At 39.9% G+C, this 20,577-nt stretch overlaps 1 protein-coding gene across 1 annotated transcript in view; it reads right to left on the bottom strand.

Moving 5' to 3' along the window:
• The window catches only part of NEB (nebulin), a 210,907-nt gene that overhangs the window by 1,613 nt on the left and 188,717 nt on the right, over positions 1 to 20,577 (bottom strand). The window contains exons 139-157 of the mRNA XM_059726275.1: positions 19,520 to 19,612; positions 17,787 to 17,879; positions 16,711 to 16,803; positions 16,149 to 16,241; positions 14,981 to 15,073; positions 14,312 to 14,404; positions 13,771 to 13,863; positions 12,493 to 12,585; positions 11,778 to 11,870; positions 11,061 to 11,153; positions 10,494 to 10,586; positions 8,410 to 8,502; positions 7,632 to 7,724; positions 7,258 to 7,350; positions 6,338 to 6,445; positions 5,868 to 6,054; positions 4,401 to 4,493; positions 1,730 to 1,879; positions 561 to 670 (exon numbers count right to left, since the gene is read on the bottom strand). Coding sequence (XP_059582258.1) covers positions 561 to 670; positions 1,730 to 1,879; positions 4,401 to 4,493; positions 5,868 to 6,054; positions 6,338 to 6,445; positions 7,258 to 7,350; positions 7,632 to 7,724; positions 8,410 to 8,502; positions 10,494 to 10,586; positions 11,061 to 11,153; positions 11,778 to 11,870; positions 12,493 to 12,585; positions 13,771 to 13,863; positions 14,312 to 14,404; positions 14,981 to 15,073; positions 16,149 to 16,241; positions 16,711 to 16,803; positions 17,787 to 17,879; positions 19,520 to 19,612 — 1,950 coding nt within the window. The remainder of the gene's footprint in view (positions 1 to 560; positions 671 to 1,729; positions 1,880 to 4,400; positions 4,494 to 5,867; positions 6,055 to 6,337; positions 6,446 to 7,257; positions 7,351 to 7,631; positions 7,725 to 8,409; positions 8,503 to 10,493; positions 10,587 to 11,060; positions 11,154 to 11,777; positions 11,871 to 12,492; positions 12,586 to 13,770; positions 13,864 to 14,311; positions 14,405 to 14,980; positions 15,074 to 16,148; positions 16,242 to 16,710; positions 16,804 to 17,786; positions 17,880 to 19,519; positions 19,613 to 20,577) is intronic.

The raw sequence follows: 20,577 nt of genomic DNA, 5'->3' as shown, positions 1-20,577 counted from the left end.
GTGATTTACACAAAGTTATATGCCTTCCTGTAACTGCATAGGACTTAACATATGCATAAGTAACCTAAGATGTGACTTACCTTGCTACTGTACCTGCTTAAGTGCTAGTTACCTGGCTAAAGGTAGAGTGGAGGTAGAGTTAAGTTTAGTTTGCAGATCAGGCTGGGCCTACTCAAAGATGCCTTGTTTTATCTACCTTTCACTTACCATGAGCCAGGCATGTTAGCACACCTGCATCAGCCATTCCTGCATGCATAGTGCCCTCGAGCACTGATGATCCCCAGCCCATGCTTAAATACTTGCCATACCTGTAAACTAGCCAGGCTTGGGTGAAGCCACTCTGGGATTTTTAATTGGCAGAAGATTACAGAGCACCAATTACTGAAGGCCTGAGTGAATATCACTAGTTCTAAATAACGTTCAAATATTTGGGACTACCTGGATGGGGTTTTTTAATACCTTTGGGAAAAAATGTGAAAGAAGCTAAAGGCTCTGTAGATACAAGCAGAGCAAGGGAAGCTTGAGCCTAACTGGCAAACAATGTAATCAGTGTTACTTACACCAGCAGTAGATGGGTGGGAGGGAACAGACGACACTGTTGTCTGCTGGGTGGCAACAGATGATGATCTTTGTTGTGGCAGCTCTACAGTTTTAGCCTGCTTGTAGCCAACTAGGGAATAAAAGAGTGGTAAATGAGCTGCAGGCTTGTTCCTTACCTCCCCCTCTCACCGTTTTGTTTTTCCAAAGCTATGAACTGGGTTTTTGATACTTGTAAGAAAAGATGATACTGGGCCAGCTCAGCAAATCTCCATTAACCCCATTTACCCCCATGCCACTGTATGTCAATTGGTGAGTCTGGCCAGTATCTGAAGTTCAAATGCATTGGGTATTGGGAAAATGGCATTACTGTTTATTTTTCTATATTGCCTTGTAGTCCTGTCCAGATCTTTACCTACAAAACGGTTTTTTCCCCCCTCCATTTTCTAACTTGTGCAAATGTGTTTCTGCTACATTACAGAGGTGGGACTAGAACCCAGGAGCCTCAGTTCCGTTGCTGTAACCCAAGTGATGTGCTGGAGCAGGACCTGTCCTGATATTTCAGAGCTGGTGGATGCCAGCCCAGTAGGGGTTCAGCATTACTTCCCCCTCACAGTTCACTCTGCTGTCCTCGGGCAAGGCCACCCATATCCTTTCCTACAGCGTGCTGAGGGTCCTACAGGCCCTTCCCTTTGACGGCGGGGTAGAGATGTTTCCCTATCCCTCTCTGCTGTTGACCTTCAGTCCCAGTGTGCACTGGGGCATGCCCATCAGCTAATGCACACCAACACAATCACCTTGCTGATTTCATGTGTGCAAAGGGAAAAAGAGAGTGAGGTAAGACATAAAAAAGTAGAGTCCAGAGGACAAGGCAACTCCTGGTATAGGGGAGCCAATCAATCAGGACCTCCAGCAGACACAGTCCCAAGTTGGGACCAGGCTCAACTGCCTGATGCCCTCACTAAGCACATTGTACTTTGGAAGTGGGCTATGTCCAAGGTGTTAAAACACCTGTCAATGAGGCAGCAGCCTACTTTTGCAGCTCTGATGATGTTTGCTTTGAGAATAGTAGTGGGCAAGGTGGAGTTTACTGTCCTGAATTAAGGCAGAGGAAGGTGACACCAGCCAATCCAAGTCCTCTCAATCCTGGGTTGACCTGTGATTAAACAGCAAAGGTTTGTCCCCTTCCTACCTGTTGTGGTTGTAGCGAAAAAGCCTCCATTACTGTAATAGGACAGGTGTTGCTCCCCGCCCTCTGAGTGCTCTGATTTCTCATCGCCGGCACTAATGCTCAATGCGCTGGCGGAACGAGAGTGCTCCCGGCTGCGGCGCTGGGCATGGACTTGAGAAGGGAAACAAGGAGAAACCAGACTGAGTGCTACTCTGCTTCCAGTTACCTCAGTAGTACTGTACAGCAAAGCTAAATTCTCCATGAGATCCCATTGCCACTGACTGCAAGGGTGCTGGTCTACTGCAGGTGAGTGCTGGTTTATAGGGCTTATCTGGCATAGTAGGAAAACGCTACTTACATTCTAGATAGCTTTGCAAGAGCAATAATATCTAATGAAAAAAACACAGCAAATTGTTAATCATTGAAATTTAGGAGCATTCGACTGCTGCAGTGTTACTGGAAGGGCAAAGTAGGGACTTCTTGATAGATGAACATGATTCAATGTCCCTATTTTTTTCTGTTGGAAAGCAATATGCTTTTCTTTAGGTTTTCCAACCCCATTTTTTCTGTATTTGCTTGGGTTGTATGCCCCACTGCTGATATTCAGCTCTTCCCTTTATTTTCATAAGTAAATTATATTTTCAAAGCACTTGGCCCCAGTTAAGCTATTAAGCCAAGCAGGACCACTGAGAACCATTAATGTCACCTTGATGTGAACACCTCCCTTTCTGTTGTCCCTGACTGGAATTTTCCAGAAGCTGAAGGGTGCACTGTACATTAATAAAATGGATAAATTGCCACCCTCGGTCAATGCATGCCCCCATCCCTGCTGTTGATGTTAGCACAGCATTTTTCTCAAAAAAAATAAGGGAAGAAAATGGAAATGGGAAGGGAAACAAAAAGAATGCCAAGATCCCATACCACCTCTTCACTATATGTTCTGGTAAGCTACGAAAGACTTACATTTGATAGACAGACTATTATGCATAAGTTAACTAGATAACGAATGATCCAACACACTCTGTGTGAAGAACTAATATGCATGTATATAGTAAGAGGTTGAATCATTTCTACGTTTTGAAGATTAGCTATACCTATGTCTATAGGTTTCTATGGTTCATTAGCTCTATATGGATGTTGGGTATCAACACCATATCTAAAGTTAGTTAGTTCAGATACCTAGCTATGCAGGTTGCCCTAACGCCCTCTCTTTCACTGGAATTTGGGTGCCTCCATATTTAATAAATGACATCCAGAAGTCAGTACACAAATCTACTCCTTTTTTGACTTCCTCATCCTCTCATTTCCTGCAACTGATGGAAAATACTCCAAGTGGAGATCTGAGATGTCCTCTGGTAGCCAAAAACTCAGTATACATTTGAATCAGAAATGCATTGAACTGGAAGACAAGCACTGTATCAAGCACAACATTTAGAAGTAGACCCAAAGAAGGATTTGGTGCCTCAGTTGCACTTTAGATTAAGTTTAGATGTCTTGGTGCAAGTGCAAGATCTGCAAAAACCCAAATATGGAGGCATTTCAGGAAGTGAAAACACCTAAAGTTTCACTGCTGTACATGCCCAGAAATGTCACCATTTTCGCTGAGGTGAATAGTTAAGCACAAAAACTGCACCAGAAGCCATTTGGAATTCACCAGCCAGGCATTAGTGTCCCTGCAGGGCTCAATTCAACCAGCATGGTCAAACCACACCTAAAATGCATTGACAACATTGAGTTCAGTGCCCACTTCCACCATCATCCATGAGCCACCTTTTGCGTAACATCTTTACTTACTCACGAGATGAGAGATCTGGGGCCTACACCATCCTCAGCCTGAGAAGGTTCAAACCTACATATGCCATCCCTTCTAAAGGAAAGTGCTCTAACCCAGGACATCCCTCCCACACTTGGACAGTATCCCTCTCACTGGGGTGGCAGGCTCCCTGTTTGCTTGCTTTTCTTTTGGCCCCATGACCCTTCACTCCTTTCTGCCCAGGGACCCAACATCTTCAACAGGCCTCCCCCTTTCTGGGAAAATGGTCATATCACTGTGCAGTTTTGCTTGGGTGAATCTACACATGAGCTTTAATGTGAGGTAGCCTATTTGTTTATAAAACAGGTACATTAAAAAGTGCTAATATGCTAATGCACAGTAGAATAGGCTTCTGTGCCTTGTCACCTAAAAAGCATGCATTTGTGCTACTACACATTAGCGCAGCCTAGTGTGCATTTATTTAGTACCTCATATTGGAGGTACTAAATTTAATGTGCATTAGGAAAAGCACATTAATGCACATGTAGGTATGCCCCTTGTGTCTTAAAAGAATGAATCATTTGCCTGTAATTAAGGTACAAGCTTAAAGTTGTGTCTGTATCTCACAAAGACACCTGAAACCCTGAATTAGTCACCTACCCTGAGAAGAGAGATGAGATTTTAGACAAATAGGACTCTTTGGCATTTCCTCTTGGCTGTCCCTTCACTCTGTGTGCTGAGTATTTTGAACTCCAGTGCTCAGTGCCTAACTATCCTGAAGCCAAATATATGGAATTTAGGCATAATCTGTTTGTGGGTTCCATTCCCAAAGCCTAGCACCTAAACATTAGACGTGAGAACGTTTGGGTTTTGCCACCCGTGAGTCACTTTTCAGATTTAACCATTGTACCCGGCAATGGCAGATAGCGTGGAACATACCAGATATCTTGTGAAGGCTTCTGGACTGAATGTTATCCTCTGCAGGGTCATAGTCAAAGACTGACCCAGGATTAGTGCGCCAAACACGAAGATCTGTAAGAGAAAGGTGTCAAATTTTCACTCATCTGAAAAATCAGATGCAGAAGAAGAACCAGAACACAAGAATTTCCTAGAGACATTTGGCAGTAAATTTTGTTGCCTGAAGCTGAATACATTTGAAGAATGTAAGCAAAGAAGCTTACAAAGAATTTAATCAACCCATAATTCTCAAAACTTAAATTCTCAAATTTAAACCAGATCAGCTATTAGTGAAAGCAGTTTTTTCTCCTTAATACTAAGTTGTACAGTGAAGTCATACACATTCCTGCAGGATCTGCAAAGACTGATCAAGCAAAAGGAATTACCATATTGCACGGTGTATAAGTTGAGTTTTGAGGACAAATTTTAACTTTTAAAATTCAACCTTGACTTATATACTGTCCCCCACATTGGTGTGCAAGGCGCTGGAAGCTCAGGTGGGCTCATGGGAGAGGTGGCACACTGGCAGGCTTCTGGGAAGTTGGATCAAGCCACTGGGAGCTTGGGCAACACAGGACCCACTGGTAGCCTGCCCAGCCAGCCCCAAGGGGTGCTGCCACCACGGAGAGAAGGACTGGGCCCCCTCCCACAGCTCAGGGGCTGCCCGACCCAGCTTCCAGTTTGCTCCCCAGCTGTGGGGCAGGTGGGGAGGCTCTGCCAAAAACAGAATTGGGTCCCTCATTGCTTCAGCCTTCAGCTGGCACCTGCAGCCAGCAGGATGCTTGGTGCCACCCGGGATGGGGCTGGCTTTCTCCAGGGGCAGCACGGGGTGTCAGGCAAGGGCAGAGGGGTCAGGCCGTCCCTGTCTGACACCCCTAGGCTCCCCTGCCCCTGCCCAACACCCTGCGCTGCCCCTAAGGAAGCCAGCCTCTTCCCGGGCGGCGCCAGGCGTTCTGCCAGTCACAGGTGTCTGCTGAAGGCAGAAGCAGTGAGGGGCTCAATCCTGCCTTTGGCAGAGCCTCTCTGCCTGCTCCGTGGCTGGGGAGGGAGCTGCCACCAGGCCAGGCAGCTCCTGAGCTGCAGGGGGGGGCAGTCCATCCCTGCACAGTGGCAGCACCTCCTGAGACCAGCTGGGCAGCCTGCCAGTGTGTGGCATACTACCCAAGCTCCCAGGGACCCGGTCCAACTTCCTGGGAGCCCGCCAGCATGCTGCCTCTCCCACTAGCCTACCTGGGCTTTCAGTGCCTTGCACACCAAGGCTGGGTCGATTTATACACTGGACATACAAAAATCCTAACTGTTTTACAGAAACATGGGGTCAATTTGTGTGTGTCAACCCATACTCTGTAAAATATGGTAATGTACATGGCTCTTTAAATGTTCTATAATCCCTCTACACCAAATCGAAAAAGCTCTGGATTAAACATAAAATTCCGGACTGCAGAATACCTGTAAGATTGTTGTCTTGATCCTGGTCCACTCGTTTGCACTCCATTTCCACAACACGCCTTTGAATGCCTCTGTAGTTAATATCGCTGAAATCATACGTGTTCTTTTTCACACGCTCTGTAATGGGATCAGTAACCACAGGCGTAAAGCTACCTTTGTGTTTCTCAAAATCTTCATGGTATTTCACCTACAAGTAAAACAAAAATACATGTCTATTTTTCTGGAGGTTAGTTAAATAACTGATTTTTCTTGAGGGGCTATCAGGTAGAGATGTGCACTGACATCTTTGAACCTTTTGTAATCCAAGTTGCCTACCCCTTTTGAATTCTTTTATGTTTTTGACAGATCAGTATTGTAACAAGAATTGCCATAGGTACATTAGCCCAGACCTGGCAAATATGGGATCTCATGAGACCTCTGAGTTCAATTCTTACACTACTTCTCAAACTTCTAAAAAAATCAATCCCTACCGTGGAGATGTGTCGCTGGCTGTCTCGTACGCGCCTCATTTCAGGAGTATCAAGCACATATGCTGCTCTGCCTTGCACTTGTTTCCGGAAACTATCTGAATAAAGAACCTGATAAATGAGAAACAGGGAAGGAACAGGGGTCAGCGAGGTTGCCTTTGAGTTCTTGGCAAGCACATCAAGCAGAAAGGTATGAAATGAGAAATAATTACATTTACACTATACAGACTTTTTATATTAAATTATATTATGAGGTTTTACATATCCTTCTGCAGCAGTCCTAAGCAAAATTTTGACTCAGTTTTGCCTGTGTCCCCATCCTGCAAACAGTTATGCACATGAATATATGGATAATCTCTCCAATTCTACATTCATCATGACTATCTAGACAAATCAATCTTGCTGAAACTACTTGGGTACGTAACAGTTTGCAAGCTACAGCAGGATGAATAGAAGGCAGGGCGGGGAGGCAGGGGAATTGTCATAAGGGGATAAACTTTTTGTGTTTAACTTATTTTATGTAAAATATCAGAAAAATAAACCAGATACCAGTGCTGTTGAAGAATGTTCACTCTGCATCTCATATTGTGTAAGCACACTAAGCACAGAAGATATTATTAGGGATTTAGATAGTTAAATTTGTTATTTAAAAATCAAATAATTATTTTAAAATCCTGAAGCAGTTAATCATACGTAAACAAGGAGTTGGTTAAACAGGGATAATAAAATGATAAGAATTAAAAGGGTTATATTTTAGTTATATTTTAGTTTAGAGTTATTTCGTTATATTCTTCTTAGAATTCAAAACTAGGTAGTAAAGTTAATATCTGAACTAGGATCTTAAGGTGAATAAGGAAAGGAATACACAGTTTATGTTGTTAAAATGTTATTTGCTATTTTTTGCTTATCATCCTATTAAATACCGAGCTAATATTTTCTTGATTGCGTTTAGCTCTCTCCATCTCTGGAGTCATAGGTGTCGGAGTTCCTTTTCCCATGTTCTCTTTGTACCATACCTATAGTGTACAAAAAAAGTATCCAGAAATCAAAAACTAGACAATTGTTGAAGAAACACTCAGTCAATGGTGTTATTGTTTAATCAGACTCAGCAGTGCATGGGTATAAATCTCAAAGTAAAGCAGTTAAAAAGTTATTTGATAAAGCAAAAAAGTAAAACATGTTTTAACTGAAAAAAGCAAAGAAAAAAGACTTGAAAAATTGGGATAAATTAGCTGTGGGAGAGTTTTTCAGGCTTGTTATTTTTAATAGAAAGCTGTTGGATTATTTTCTTCAATACCGAGCTAATGTGTTCTTGATTGCGTTTCACTCTTTCCATCTCTGGAGTTAGAGGTGTCGGAGTGGCTTTCCCTAAGCCTTCTTTGTACATAACCTACAAATTGCAAAGACGTATTCAAAAAATCACAGAACTGTACAATGGCAAGATATTTTTAAATTGTTACTTTTTATAGTAAATGTCATTGATTAATGAAAAAACTCAGAGGAAAAAGGATGTTTATACAAATAAGTTAATAGGAAAAAGAAAATCAATTCTTGAAATTCAAAAGAACCAATAAAAATTACAATTAAAAAATTTGTGGAAAATATTAGGAGTTAAATAAAACCAGGCAGAATAAGTTATTTAGAGATGTCCAATAACATCTCATTTTGATTTTTCAAAACAGTACCAAGCTAATGTGTTCTTGATTGCGTTTGACTCTTTCCATCTCTGGAGTAAGGGGTGTCGGAGTGGCTTTCCCTAAGCCTTCTTTGTACATAACCTACAAATTGCAAAGACGTATTCAAAAAATGATAGAACTGTACAATGGAAGGATATTTTAAATTGTTACTTTGTTATAGTAAATGTCACTAATTAATGAGGAAAAAAAACTCAGGGGAAAAAGGTTGTTTATAAAAATAAGTTAATAGGAAAAAGAAAATCAATTCTTGTAAGAGCCAATAAAAAAAACGACAATCTAAAAATCTGGGGGAAAAATTAGGAGTTAAACGAAACCAGGCAGAGTAAGTTATTTAGAGATGCTCTGTCATGTCCCATTTTGGGTTTCTCAAAACAATACCAAGCTAATGTTTTCTTGATTGCGTTTGACTCTCTCTATCTCTGGAGTGACAGGTGTCGGGGTTGCTTGCCCCAGGTTTTCTTTGTATAACACCTATGGGATACAAAAGATGTATCCAAAGAAATTAAACCTGATACAAAAAAAAGTTATACAATTATTATATTTCACTGCATGAATGCCAGCACAGTTGGGGACAGGGATGTGTAATTCATGAAAAAAAAACTGTAAACAAAAATAAAAGATTATTAAACAGCTGATTTCATATTAACATGGAAGGGCTCTATCCAGCTGCAAGTATCCATGACATTCAGGGGTCCATAAGCTCTGGAAAGTTGTCTATGCCTGCAGCAGACCTATTCAAAGAAAAGGTTGGTCCTCTCTCCAGGAATTTTTGATCTAAGAAGAGCTGAAAAAGAGTCCATCTCCCATATACCACACAAGTCCAGCCTCATTTATTGCAAACCTTGATACAGAGATGATGGGGTAGAAGGAATCACAGTAGGAGGGGCAGTTTGGAAGTGGTCATCTATGCTCAAGCACCTGAAATGCTCAACCCCAACCCAAGTGGTGTGCATGGATTCCACAACTGATAAACTGCTAGTGTGCAACATCTCACAACCAGCAGGGCCATGTCCAGATGAGCACAGACGTGCTGTATGTGGCAACACAGACCTGTCTGTAGCACCACACACAGCACACGCAAGTGTTCCCTACACTGCTACCTTGCAGCGTGTGTGTGTGTGCGTGTGGGGTGGGGGGAGGGATTTGACCCCAGGAGATTCAGGGCCTTAAAAAGGGTGGTGCATGTGATGGCAGCACATGCTGCCCAATACCAGAGCCTGGCCTGCCAGACCCACGCTCTGGCTGCCGACCAAGCTCTCAGCTGCAAGAGCACCATGGCTGCAGCTCCCCAAGGCCCCCAGGACCATAGCTAAGTCTGCTGGGGCCAGAACAGTGCTGGCCCCAGCTTCCCCTAGCCCACCCGGGGAAACTTGCCACGTGCCAGAGCACACATGGCATAGGTGTTCCTCAGAGACGAGTTGCAGCGGCACCAGGTGTATTGCTGCTTCTTGTCCCTGGGGAAACAAATGGCTGTACTTGTCTTGGCACACCCCAGGGGAGGACTCTTTTCTTTGGCCAAGCTCTATTTTGCAGCCTTCAGACAAAAATAAGTGGTCACAAACTACTACAAGATCGTTTCAGGCTGGACATGAGGAAGAATTTCTTTACTGTCCGAGCCCCCAAGGTCTGGAACAGCCTGCCACCGGAGGTTGTTCAAGCACCTTCATTGAACACCTTCAAGATGAAACTGGATGCTTATCTTGCTGGGATCCTATGACCCCAGCTGACTTCCTGCCCTTTGGGCGGGGGGCTGGACTCGATGATCTTCCGAGGTCCCTTCCAGCCCTAATGTCTATGAAATCTATGAAATCTATGAAAGTGATTTTTAATGACTGACTAACACCCATCAGCCAAATTTAAATCTGAGTCCAGGGAAGATGTTGTGTTCATGTCACTGCATCCTTCCCACATATGCTTCTCTGTCCTCATTCCCCAGAACCCAACTGGTGTATATGACAACATGAGACTCCAGGGGCAGGTTTAAAGCAACCAGAGTCTCAATCCAAATCCCAGAAAAAATAATGGAAAGACTGCAAATTCCAAACTGGAACTGAATTGGTCCCAGTGGACATAAACTTATGTGGGTCCGAGCACTTTTCTCCATATGGTCAGGCACACCCAAATACCAATTCACTGAGGGTTAAAGGCACTATGCCCATCAGAGGCAGGCTCTCCTTGGCTTTTCCTGAAAAAGAGGAAAGAGGCTTTGCTGAGCTCTTGGGCCAACAGCCACAGTTAATATCTGGATAGAGCCCTACAGACATAAGAGCAAGATTATAAAAACCAAAGGGTGAAATGTTAACACTAAAACTAGGTTTATTTTTAGAAGCAAAGGGGGAAATTATTATGCAAACAGACAGAATTACCTAATTTTTAAAGCTAAAAAGCCTTTCTGTTATTTGTTAGAATGTTATTAATTAAAACATAAGATAAAAGGGGGAAATGGTTGACTTCATAGGTACCGAGCTAATGAATTCTTGAGTCCGTTTGACCCTCTCCATCTCTGGAGTGATTGCTGTTGGGGTCGCTTTCCCCACGTTTTCTTTGTACAAAACCTATAGGATACAAGGAGTATCCAAAAATCATCAAAAAGCAACAACAACAAAGACAAGAACGCTTCTGAATGATGACATTTAGAAAGTGTTACTTTGTGGGCGCACTCCTGTTTCCAATAAAAACAATGGGAACTTTGCCATTAATCTAATTGGGTGCAGAAATAGTCCCGGTAGAGTATCAGCACTGCATAAAAGCAAAATAGTATGGTAGTAAGAATGCTAGAAGGGTAAACAGCAACAGAAAAGGAAATACTGAAAAAAAATCACAAAAAGGAAAAAAAAAGTCAAGATCCTATATGAAAACCTAATATTAAAGTGTTAAGGGTTCCACAGTTTACTTATAAGAGAAAAGGATGGCTTTAATGCTAAGTAGTGAATTCACATCTTTTTAAGTTAAGAAGCACCGCTTGTTAAAATTTGTACTATTTTGTTAAATATTTCATATCTGAAAGAGCTTTTTCCTGTTAGAAATACCGAGCTAATGTGTTCTTGATTGCGTTTGACTCTCTCCATCTCTGGAGTAATGGGTGTCGGGGTTGCTTTCCCTAAGCTCTCTTTGTACAACACCTGTGAGACACAAGAAAGCAGCCAAAGAAAGCAGCAATAAATACAAGTCTAATTGTGACAAATCTGAAGCTGAAGGCATGTCCTAGGTTGTTTCCCTTCCCCTCCCAATTTTGTACGACTGGTATTACACTTTTAAAAGAATGCATTTGGGGATTTGTTTCTGGAAAACAAGGATTTAGCATATATCTTTTTAAGTAGATAACCATTCTTTTAAGAAATATTAACAATTCTTTTAAGAAATATTCTGTTATATTCATTACACACAAAACCACAAAAAGCAGCAGATAAGGAGCCGGAGCTATTATCAGAATGAGTGTTACCACTTTAAAAGACAAAGTAAAAGCTTCAGGAAAAAAAGGAAGGAAAAAGTAGAAGGGAATATGGTTAAAAGTTCTTCGGATTAGAAGTGTAGCACTGGAAACAAGTTGTAAAGAACAGTAGAAGAGCAAAAATTGGCAAGTTAAAGCAGTCACTGCAAACTGCAGTAAGACACAAAGGAGTTGTGGTAATATGTGTAAGTTGATTTATGTGAAAAATAAATAGGGAGGGAACTTTTCAGAATTAGTGTTAAAACATCCATTTTGAACACAGAGTTAAAAGAAACTTTTCTCCTAGCACAAATACCGAGCTAATGTGTTCCTGGTTGCGTTTGACTCTCTCCACCTCTGGAGTGATAGGTGTGGGGGTTCCAGTCCCCACGTGCTCTTTGTACAACACCTGTGTAGTAACAAGCAGGCGCCCGAGAAAACAAAAAACAAGAAAACAAACAAACAAATCAGAAGAGCAAAAAGAATTACATTTTACACCATCTCAGAGTCAGTCCTGGGTCTGATCCTGCTTCCCTGTACACACAAAGCTGCCACTGAAAGCAACGAGCATTTTGATTATGGCTTTGTGATCAAATAGTCTCAATGTCTCATTTTAGAATAGGTACAAAATCAACAAGAAAATGGTTTTCCTTGGCAAATACTGAGCAAAAGTCTGTCTGATTGCATGAGAATTTTCTGACTGTCTCTGGGAAATTCAGACCCATGTTCTTTGAGCAGCCAAAGAGATCTACTAGAGAACATAAAACATCCAATACAGCTTAAGACAAAAAGGAGGTTGGGACAAGGAGTAAAATGGTTAACATTGTTTAGGATTTATAAGTTATAAAACTGGAAAACAAAATAAGGTAAGTAACAATCATTGTAAAAAATGTACTGGGATGAGGGAAAAGAGGACTCTTTTGGCATTATTTGTATCAGCTGATTACTTGGAAGGGATGGGGTAGGAGATTTTTATAAAGGTTAAAGCATTCATTTTAAATGGTGTTAAAGGGAACTTTTTTCAAAGATACCGAGCTAATGTGTTCTTGATTGCGTTTGACTCTCTCCATCTCTGGAGTGATTGGTGTTGGGGTCCCTGTCCCCAAGCTCTCTTTGTACAATACCTGTGGGGTGACATGGAAATATTAAAAAAACAAAAACACAAAAAAGCAAGAGTCAATAACACTCTGCTTGCCAGGGAAAAGTGATGCATGTAAGGAAGACATTTGGCTCCATAGCTGCCATCAACAAAAGCAGGAAAAGTTATTAGGGGAAAAAAGAGCTTGGAAGTTAGTGTCATATACAATATGTTGCGATCAATATTTAATGGAAAAATCTTCCTGTCTGATTGAGTGTCTACCATGAAATACAATGGCATAACTGCAGCAGAGCAACTGCCCCAGACACCAACGTGGAGGTCAAGGGAGCAGAAAACTACTGACAGTGCAGCAGAAACTGCAGGTGAGCACTGCACCTGTGTGTGGCAGTTGCCCCAGGCACCTGACTACCTTGTTACGCCCCTGATGAAATATTAAGGGTGAAGTCTTTTTACAGGTTAAAATAGCTAGTAAAATAGTATTAGGAAAATTATTTTCTTTCTATAAGTAAAAAGAGAACATTTTCTTGTTTGTATCTGATCCTGAGTCCCCAGTAGGCATTTTGCTAAGCTTCCTTCTTTTAACACATATGCAATTAGGCAGCTTCATCTTCCCCGCAAAATTAATACAATCCTACTGAAGGTTCAGAGTTAATATTAAGGACTCTTATTTGTTTCTTTTTAAGAAGATTACCTTAAAATGAGTGTCAGCAACTAGCACTGGAGAAATGCTAACGCTAATAAGAAGCAACCTGCTTGTAAGGATAAACTCGCTGCTGCTACAGGTATGAAAGCAGCAGGGCTGAAATGATTTAGTCAGCCAGAGTCATATCACCTGAAGATCAGGCCAAGCATGTGTTAATTCTTATATAGACTAAAACCAGGGGGGGAAATATCAAAAATTGAAGCAAATACAAAAAGAAGTCTTGGTGTTATTTTCAAAAGGCAAAAATTAATTTCATAGTCAAAAGAAAGGTTGGGCCAAGGGATCAGATAGTTAACATCATTCAAGATTGTCTACATCAGAAGTCTGGGAGCAGATATAAGGTAAGTAACAATCACTGGAAAACTGCAGTCAAGTGGTGGGAAAGAGGATGTTCTTATTTGTATGAGTTCATTACAAAAAGGAATAAGGAGGTTGTTTTTTTTCTTTAAAGGTTAAAACATTATTTAAAAATGGAGTTAAAGGGAACTTTTTGTTTTCAGAAAATACCGAGCTAATGTGTTCTTGATTGCGTTTGATTCTCTCAATCTCTGGAGTGACAGGAATTGGAGTTCCTGTCCCTAGGTCCTCTTTGTACAACACCTGTGTAGCAACAAGGAAGTGTAGTTAAAGGCATGAAGTGGAGTAATTATGTTTAAGTCAGCTACATGGATTCACATGACCTGAAGACCACGTCTTAGTTCTATATAAAATAAAATTGGGAAAAAAAATATAAGGGATCGAGGCAATATTACAAAGAAAAGGCCTGGGTGTTATTTTCTAAAAGTAAAAATTAATTTCAGAGTCAAAAGAAAGGTTGGGGTAAGGGATAAGATGACTGCCATTATTCAAGATTATTTACATCAAAAAATATGGGGACACAAATAAGGTAAGTTATAATCACTGGAAAACTACAGTAAATGATGGAAAAGAGGATGTTCTTATTTGTATGAGTTGATTACAGACAGAAATAAGGATGTCACCTTTTGCATAAAGGTTAAAAATATTTTAAAATGGAGTTAAAGGGAACTTTATTTTTTTTAGAAAATACCGAGCTAATGTGTTCTTGATTGAGTTTGACTCTCTCCATCTCTGGAGTGATTGGTGTTGGGGTCCCTGTCCCCACGTTTTCTTTGTACAACACCTGAATAGCAACAAGGAAGTGTAAGAAACATGAAAAATAGTAAAAATATAATAACAGTCCATTGTATGAAGTTAATCACTGAACATGAAGGAAAAACATTTTTATGTGTACCAAATTTACCATGAACCAAAAAAAACTGGAAAAGTTCATAAGTAACCCAGCCAAGGTCAGTGCTGCATTCAGTAATTGTGATGAAGTTTGATAAAATTCTTTAGATAGGCAGAAATGTCATGTCACATGTCTTACGTACACAACAGTAGGTGAAAAATAGCATTTAGTCAAATAAAGAAAAACAAATAAAATAGCTCTATGTTTTATAAAATGGGCAAAATCAGTGAGGTGGATATTGTTAAGACTCCTGCAGAATTATAAAAATCCTAAAAAATAGGTACAAAAATAAGGTAGGTAACAGTCATGGAAATTTGTAAATGGTGGGAAAAGGCTGGTTTTGCTTTTTTGAAGTTAATTACATGGAAGGGAAATGTTTATGGATGTTATGTTTATGAAATGTTTATGAATGTTAAGAGATTCATCTTAAATGGTGTTAAAGGGAACTTTTTTCCTTTCAAAAAATACCGAGCTAATGTGTTCTTGATTGCGCTTCACTCTCTCCATCTCTGGAGTGACAGGTGTTGGGGTTCCAATCCCCAAGCCCTCTTTGTACAACACCTGCATGGTAGCAAAGAGGTGTCAAAGAAAGAAAAAAAAGGAACAAATTAATAAAAATGTAGCTGCAGTGGTGGAAGTGTTAAGCACAACAAATACTTTTTCATCAACCCTGACCCAAGCCAAGGAAAAGTTAAGGGAGAAACCTGCTAACATCACTGATTTTGCAATTTGCTTTGATCTCAGTTATGTGCACACGTCTTATTGGTAAGAGCTGTATGGGTGTATCTGAGGACACAGTAGAGCCAAATTCTAATTTCACTTACATCCTATTAAATCTGGAGTAACTGCACTAATTTAAGTGAATGTGACAGCATAAGTGAGATAACAGTATATTCTCCTAAGTAGCACATTAACCCTAAAGTGAGCAGAGAATTCAACCTGTGATTGGTTCAAAAGTGGTGTAAATGAATTCAAACTACCCACAGTATAAATAGGGATGCAAAAAAGTAAAGAAAAGAAATTAAAGTCATGGCATAAACTGAATTTAGGACCAATATTCAAATGGAATGTATTAGAAGCTGAAGAGATTTTCCCAGGGCTTGTGTATACTACAATAAATCTTCATTACACATGTCATTCTCTTCAGCTATGGCAACAGAGGGATGGGGATGCTGCCCCAGTTCTCTTTCCAAAACCTGCAGGACACAAGAAAAGCATCCAACACAGCAAGAACAAAGAAAGGACAAGTTATGTTCTAAGCACATTCTACTGTATACTTTAAAGAAATGTTAGGTTTTATTTTTCATTTGCACTGCACCAGCAGGGTAATACTAATGGCTGTTAGAAACTTCTACCATGTGTGACTAAAGAATAAGAGGGAAATCCATTGTGAGTATCACATGGAAGGAAAAATAAGGGAGTGTGGTTAAAATAAGGTTAAAATGTCAAAGAAGGTACTATTTACAGTATCTAAGCTGGATTAAGGTGGAATATTTAAATAATCAAACAAAGATTTAGTGATTCAGTAAAAAGGGGTTGGGATTCAAAGCCCTGCAACAGGTTAAAAGAAAAAATTGATAAGGATGAGTTAAAGGGGTTTTATTTTGTTTTGTTTTATTTTAATTTTTAGAAATACCGAGCTAATGTGTTCTTGATTGCGTTTGACTCTCTCCATCTCTGGAGTGATAGGTGTTGGGGTCCCTGTCCCCATGCCCTCTTTGTACAACACCTGTGAGGTACAAAAAAGGATCCAAAAAAATCACTTGAAATAGGAAAAGTCATTAAACTTTTGCTTTTTGGTGAGTAGTTTTTAGTACCAATACTCCTGTTTATTTCACACTTCATCTAAGGGTGAATGCTAAGGAGAGTGGAGGGTGATTGATTATTCAGCAAATATACCATAAAAATGATATAGAGGATAATTTGTTAATGAAGAGGAAGGGAAAGCACCTTGTTAATTCCATAGCTTACCTCAGGTTTGGTTTGGTTTTGCTTTTTAAGGGTTTTTTTTTTTTAAACACATGTAAAGTTGTAAGTCACCCAAAAAGTTAAAGCAAAATGAGATAAGGGGAATGCATTATAAATACTGGGTTGTTGGGGGGGGTTTCATAAAGCATTGAAGAAACAAAGGAAGATTGTTAGGATGTTATTATGAAAGGATGAGTTGTTATGGAAGTTTTTATTTCTTTGAAAAATACCGAGCTAATGTGTTCTTGATTGCGTTTGACTCTCTCTATCTCTGGAGTGACAGGTGTTGGGATCCCTGTCCCCAGGTCCTCTTTGTACAATACCTGCAGAATACAAGCACCCAGAAAGGTGATAAGAAAATTGCACTCTTTTCACAGAAATGTAACTGCAGCACTCTTTGTTGTAAATATACTTAATTTAAATTAAATCTATGTACATTTTCTTTGTCTACTTCTCTGAATTTTGACATTGGTTTGTGACAAGTCAAGATTTGTCTGAACTTGTGATTATTTCTTCAAAAGTTGCCTGTATTTTTCATGAAGAGTGTATGAGATGTCTGATCCAAAGCTATTATCCAGAGTCAAGAAACTTTCATTGTATTGGTGGTTCTTCTTAAAAATCCACAGACCATACTTATCTATTGCATAACACTCCTTAAAAAGGCCATCAAAGCAAGAAAATGGTTAGAATAAATAAATCGTCAAAAAGGTATTCAAGGCAGGAGAAAACAAACAAAGTAAATTCAGGGTTAGAAAAAGGTAGCATAGCTTGAAAACATAACTTTGTTATGCTAAACTAAGCTGTAAAAACAATTAGAATAAAAAGGAGCAGAGATAAAAAAAGGGTAGCTACAAAGGGTAGAAAGGGAAAGCCATTACAAGTTACTAATATTGATTTATTAGGGAACTACTGGCACTTGAATTTATAGTGAACATCTGAGGTGCTAATACACAAAAGACCATATCCTGCCATGTTTCTACATGCAGAATTCTCTTTTAGTTAAGAGGAGTGTTGCCCAACAATTTATCAAGCCACACGTTTATCAAGCCTCAAGACTGAACAGTGCAGAACTCTGGAATTGTAGCATCCAGTTGCAGCTGCTCAGCAGGATGATGGAGGGGTACCTTCAGCAGGCAACGTCCTTTAATATTAACAGAAGTTTAAGCCTCAGGAGAATACCCACCTACAGGGCACAGTTAAAAATTATAGCATGTGTTAGAAAGGAAGAGAAGAACTGTTTAGTAGAGCAAACAGGACGTTACTACAGTGATGGGTCACACAAATGAGTATAAAAAATAGCAACTACCGAGCTGATGTGCTTCTGTGTCTCCTTGACACGTTTCACTTCTGGGAGATCAGAAATTGGAGTTCCTTTTCCAATACTTTCCTTGTACTTAATCTATAAAGTCACATACATTAAAAAAAAAAAAGGACTTACATTAAAGCACGTAAAAAAACACATACTTCATATCCAATTACATAAGAACAAAGAATCAGAGGGTATATACTAACTTACTGAAATGTAGAGCATTACATGCACCCATGTGGAAGGACAGTCAAGACACATTCTATGATCTGTGTCATCAGGGTATTTAAGTCATCTCGACTCTGGTCTCATACAATGCAGTTGCGATGGAATCCTATACCATATTTTCTTACATGCAACACAGCCCAGAATATACACATCTTGTTTTTGAAAGGCAGAAGGAAGAAAGCATTTTTCCAGAGTTATGGCTGCATGGAGCAGGGACAGAACCTAATCCTCAGGGACAGAATCTGACTCAGCCTCCCTTCCCCATGTAACTAAAGCTGAAACCCTAACTGTTCCTGAAGACTGGTTTCCATGGGTGGGTCTTTGTCTTTGAAAAGAGCTAAAGAGGCCCCAAGGTTGTGAAATAGGACACACCTAAACAAAATTAGCTTGGTTTTCAGGGATTATGAAAACCTGCACATCTTATTGACTTCAATATGAGAGATGAGAGAAACAAGTCAGCACCTCTGACTATATATAACTCCATTTTAAAAGTAGAGCACAGTTTTCAAAACCTCCCGATCCTTTTACAATGAATCTGTCAGAAGATACATGAGAACAGAGATGTGATCCAACCGTTAACAGGATGACGATCTGTCCCATTTTTCCCAGGACAGTCCTGGATTTTGGAGGCTTGTCCCAGGCATGAGGCACAGATTAAAATGGGGCACAGTCCAGTGGGGAAGAGAAATGGCACAGGCCCCAGGAGGGCTGCCAGGCCTGTTGCAGCATGTCACTCTTCTTCCACCTCTCCCTGAAGCTGACATCTGACTTGGGACACAGGAGGAGGGGAGGGGGTCACTTTAAGATTTAAAAGTGTCCAGGATGTCCTGTATTTCCAAACAAGATGATGGTCACCCTAACCATTAAGAGTGCTTACTAAATTTAATGGTTAAAATATATATAAATACCCTGACACAGATCTGTTAACATTCTTAATTCACTTTCTAAGTTAGCCATTCAATTTTGGATTCATAAAATAAACTCTAACAAACATGGGTGAAAGTACATACATAACATATATTTAAAACATCCACTTTTCCCTCTTTTTTTCACAAGATGCAAAAAAAAAAAAGGGGGGTGTGTGGAAATGATCCCAAGAAAAGTCTGGTCCCCCACAACCTATCAAGTAAATGTTTGAAAAGAAAAGCACCCCTGTAAGTAACCCTTGATTCAGTGCTCACAACAAAAAATATTTATGTGCTAAATATTTAATTGCATTTGCCAGAGCAAAGCAAAAAATATTGCTACAAGAAACATGCTAAATAGACATCACTGAGACAAGATTAGAATTAAAATGAGAGGTTCATGTTTTAAGAAAAAAATTATAATTAGCAAAATGTTAATAATTAGAAAGATTATTGTTTAATTAATGGTAGGAAGTAAAGTCTGACTCCTTATTCCAAAAAAACACTGTTAGAAAACCACTTGTAAGAAAACTGAGAAAGATAAAATCACTCAAGAGAATTAGAACAGGAAGGGTGTTAAAAAAATTAATTATTTTGTACCGAGCTAATTGCATCCTGGGTTCGTTTAACTCTCTGCATCTCAGGTGTCTTTTCAATAGCTGTTCCTGTTCCAACATCTTCTTTATATAAAATCTTCATATTCAAAACCAAGACAACAAAGTTAAGTATATAAAATACAATACAGTTCCCTGCTGGAGAATGATTACAACACATGGGCCAAACTAATATGCAAATAGTTAGACTCAGAGTCAATTTAAAGCAAAGTCTTTCATGATTACAAAACAAGGTCAGTAATGTTTACCTTGCCTACTTAGGTAATCTATCCTGCCCCAAGCAGTGACCACTCTGGGAGTGGGGGAGGTGAGGAAGGAGGGGAAACAGCTGGGATAACTTTTATGTGCAGCAAGATGTTTTAGGGATGATAGCATTGCATTTTGCAACATCTACCGTCAAACTGAAACATCTCACTCTCTAGCCTATCAGACAGATTTCCTTTGTTAACTATGCTACACTGAAAATGAGACAAGGAAATATTTCTTAGACACTTCATGATAAAATATACCAAATGTGAAACAAATCAGGACAGACATAGCTCATTTGTTGTTAAGAGAAGACATTTACAACACACCAAGACTGTTATACAGGCAGTCCTTGGATTTATGACACAAGACGCAGTTTTCAGGAACCAATTAAGTCGAAACATTGTAACTCAGAACCAATTTTCTCATAAGAAACAATGTTATAAATGGGGGATTGGTTCCTGAACCAAGGCCGATACCCTATTTTCACCAAAAATACCCCAGAATTTTGTACCCAATCAATTATAGAGTAATATAGCTACATTAATGTATTTCTATTGTGAATAGCAATCACTGATTTGGAAGGACTTGTTTGAGGTGACTTTGCTGGACTTTTTGAAGTGTTCTTGACTGGAGTCTTCTCAGGAGTCTTGGCTGCAGGTTTTTTTGGAGTCTTGTCTGCTTTCTTAAAAAAAGTGTCTAAGGAAGTTTGGACAGATGTTCTCCAGAGAGATGAGCGACGCAGCGAACTTGTTCGCTGGCATGGTGTCACATCAGATCAAGCGTTGTAAAGTCAAA

Source organism: Alligator mississippiensis, chromosome 4 (assembly GCF_030867095.1).
Source record: "Alligator mississippiensis isolate rAllMis1 chromosome 4, rAllMis1, whole genome shotgun sequence".
NCBI lineage: Eukaryota > Metazoa > Chordata > Crocodylia > Alligatoridae > Alligator > Alligator mississippiensis.
Note: the sequence above shows the minus strand (reverse complement) of the source record. Positions and strands in the feature narration are given on the sequence as shown.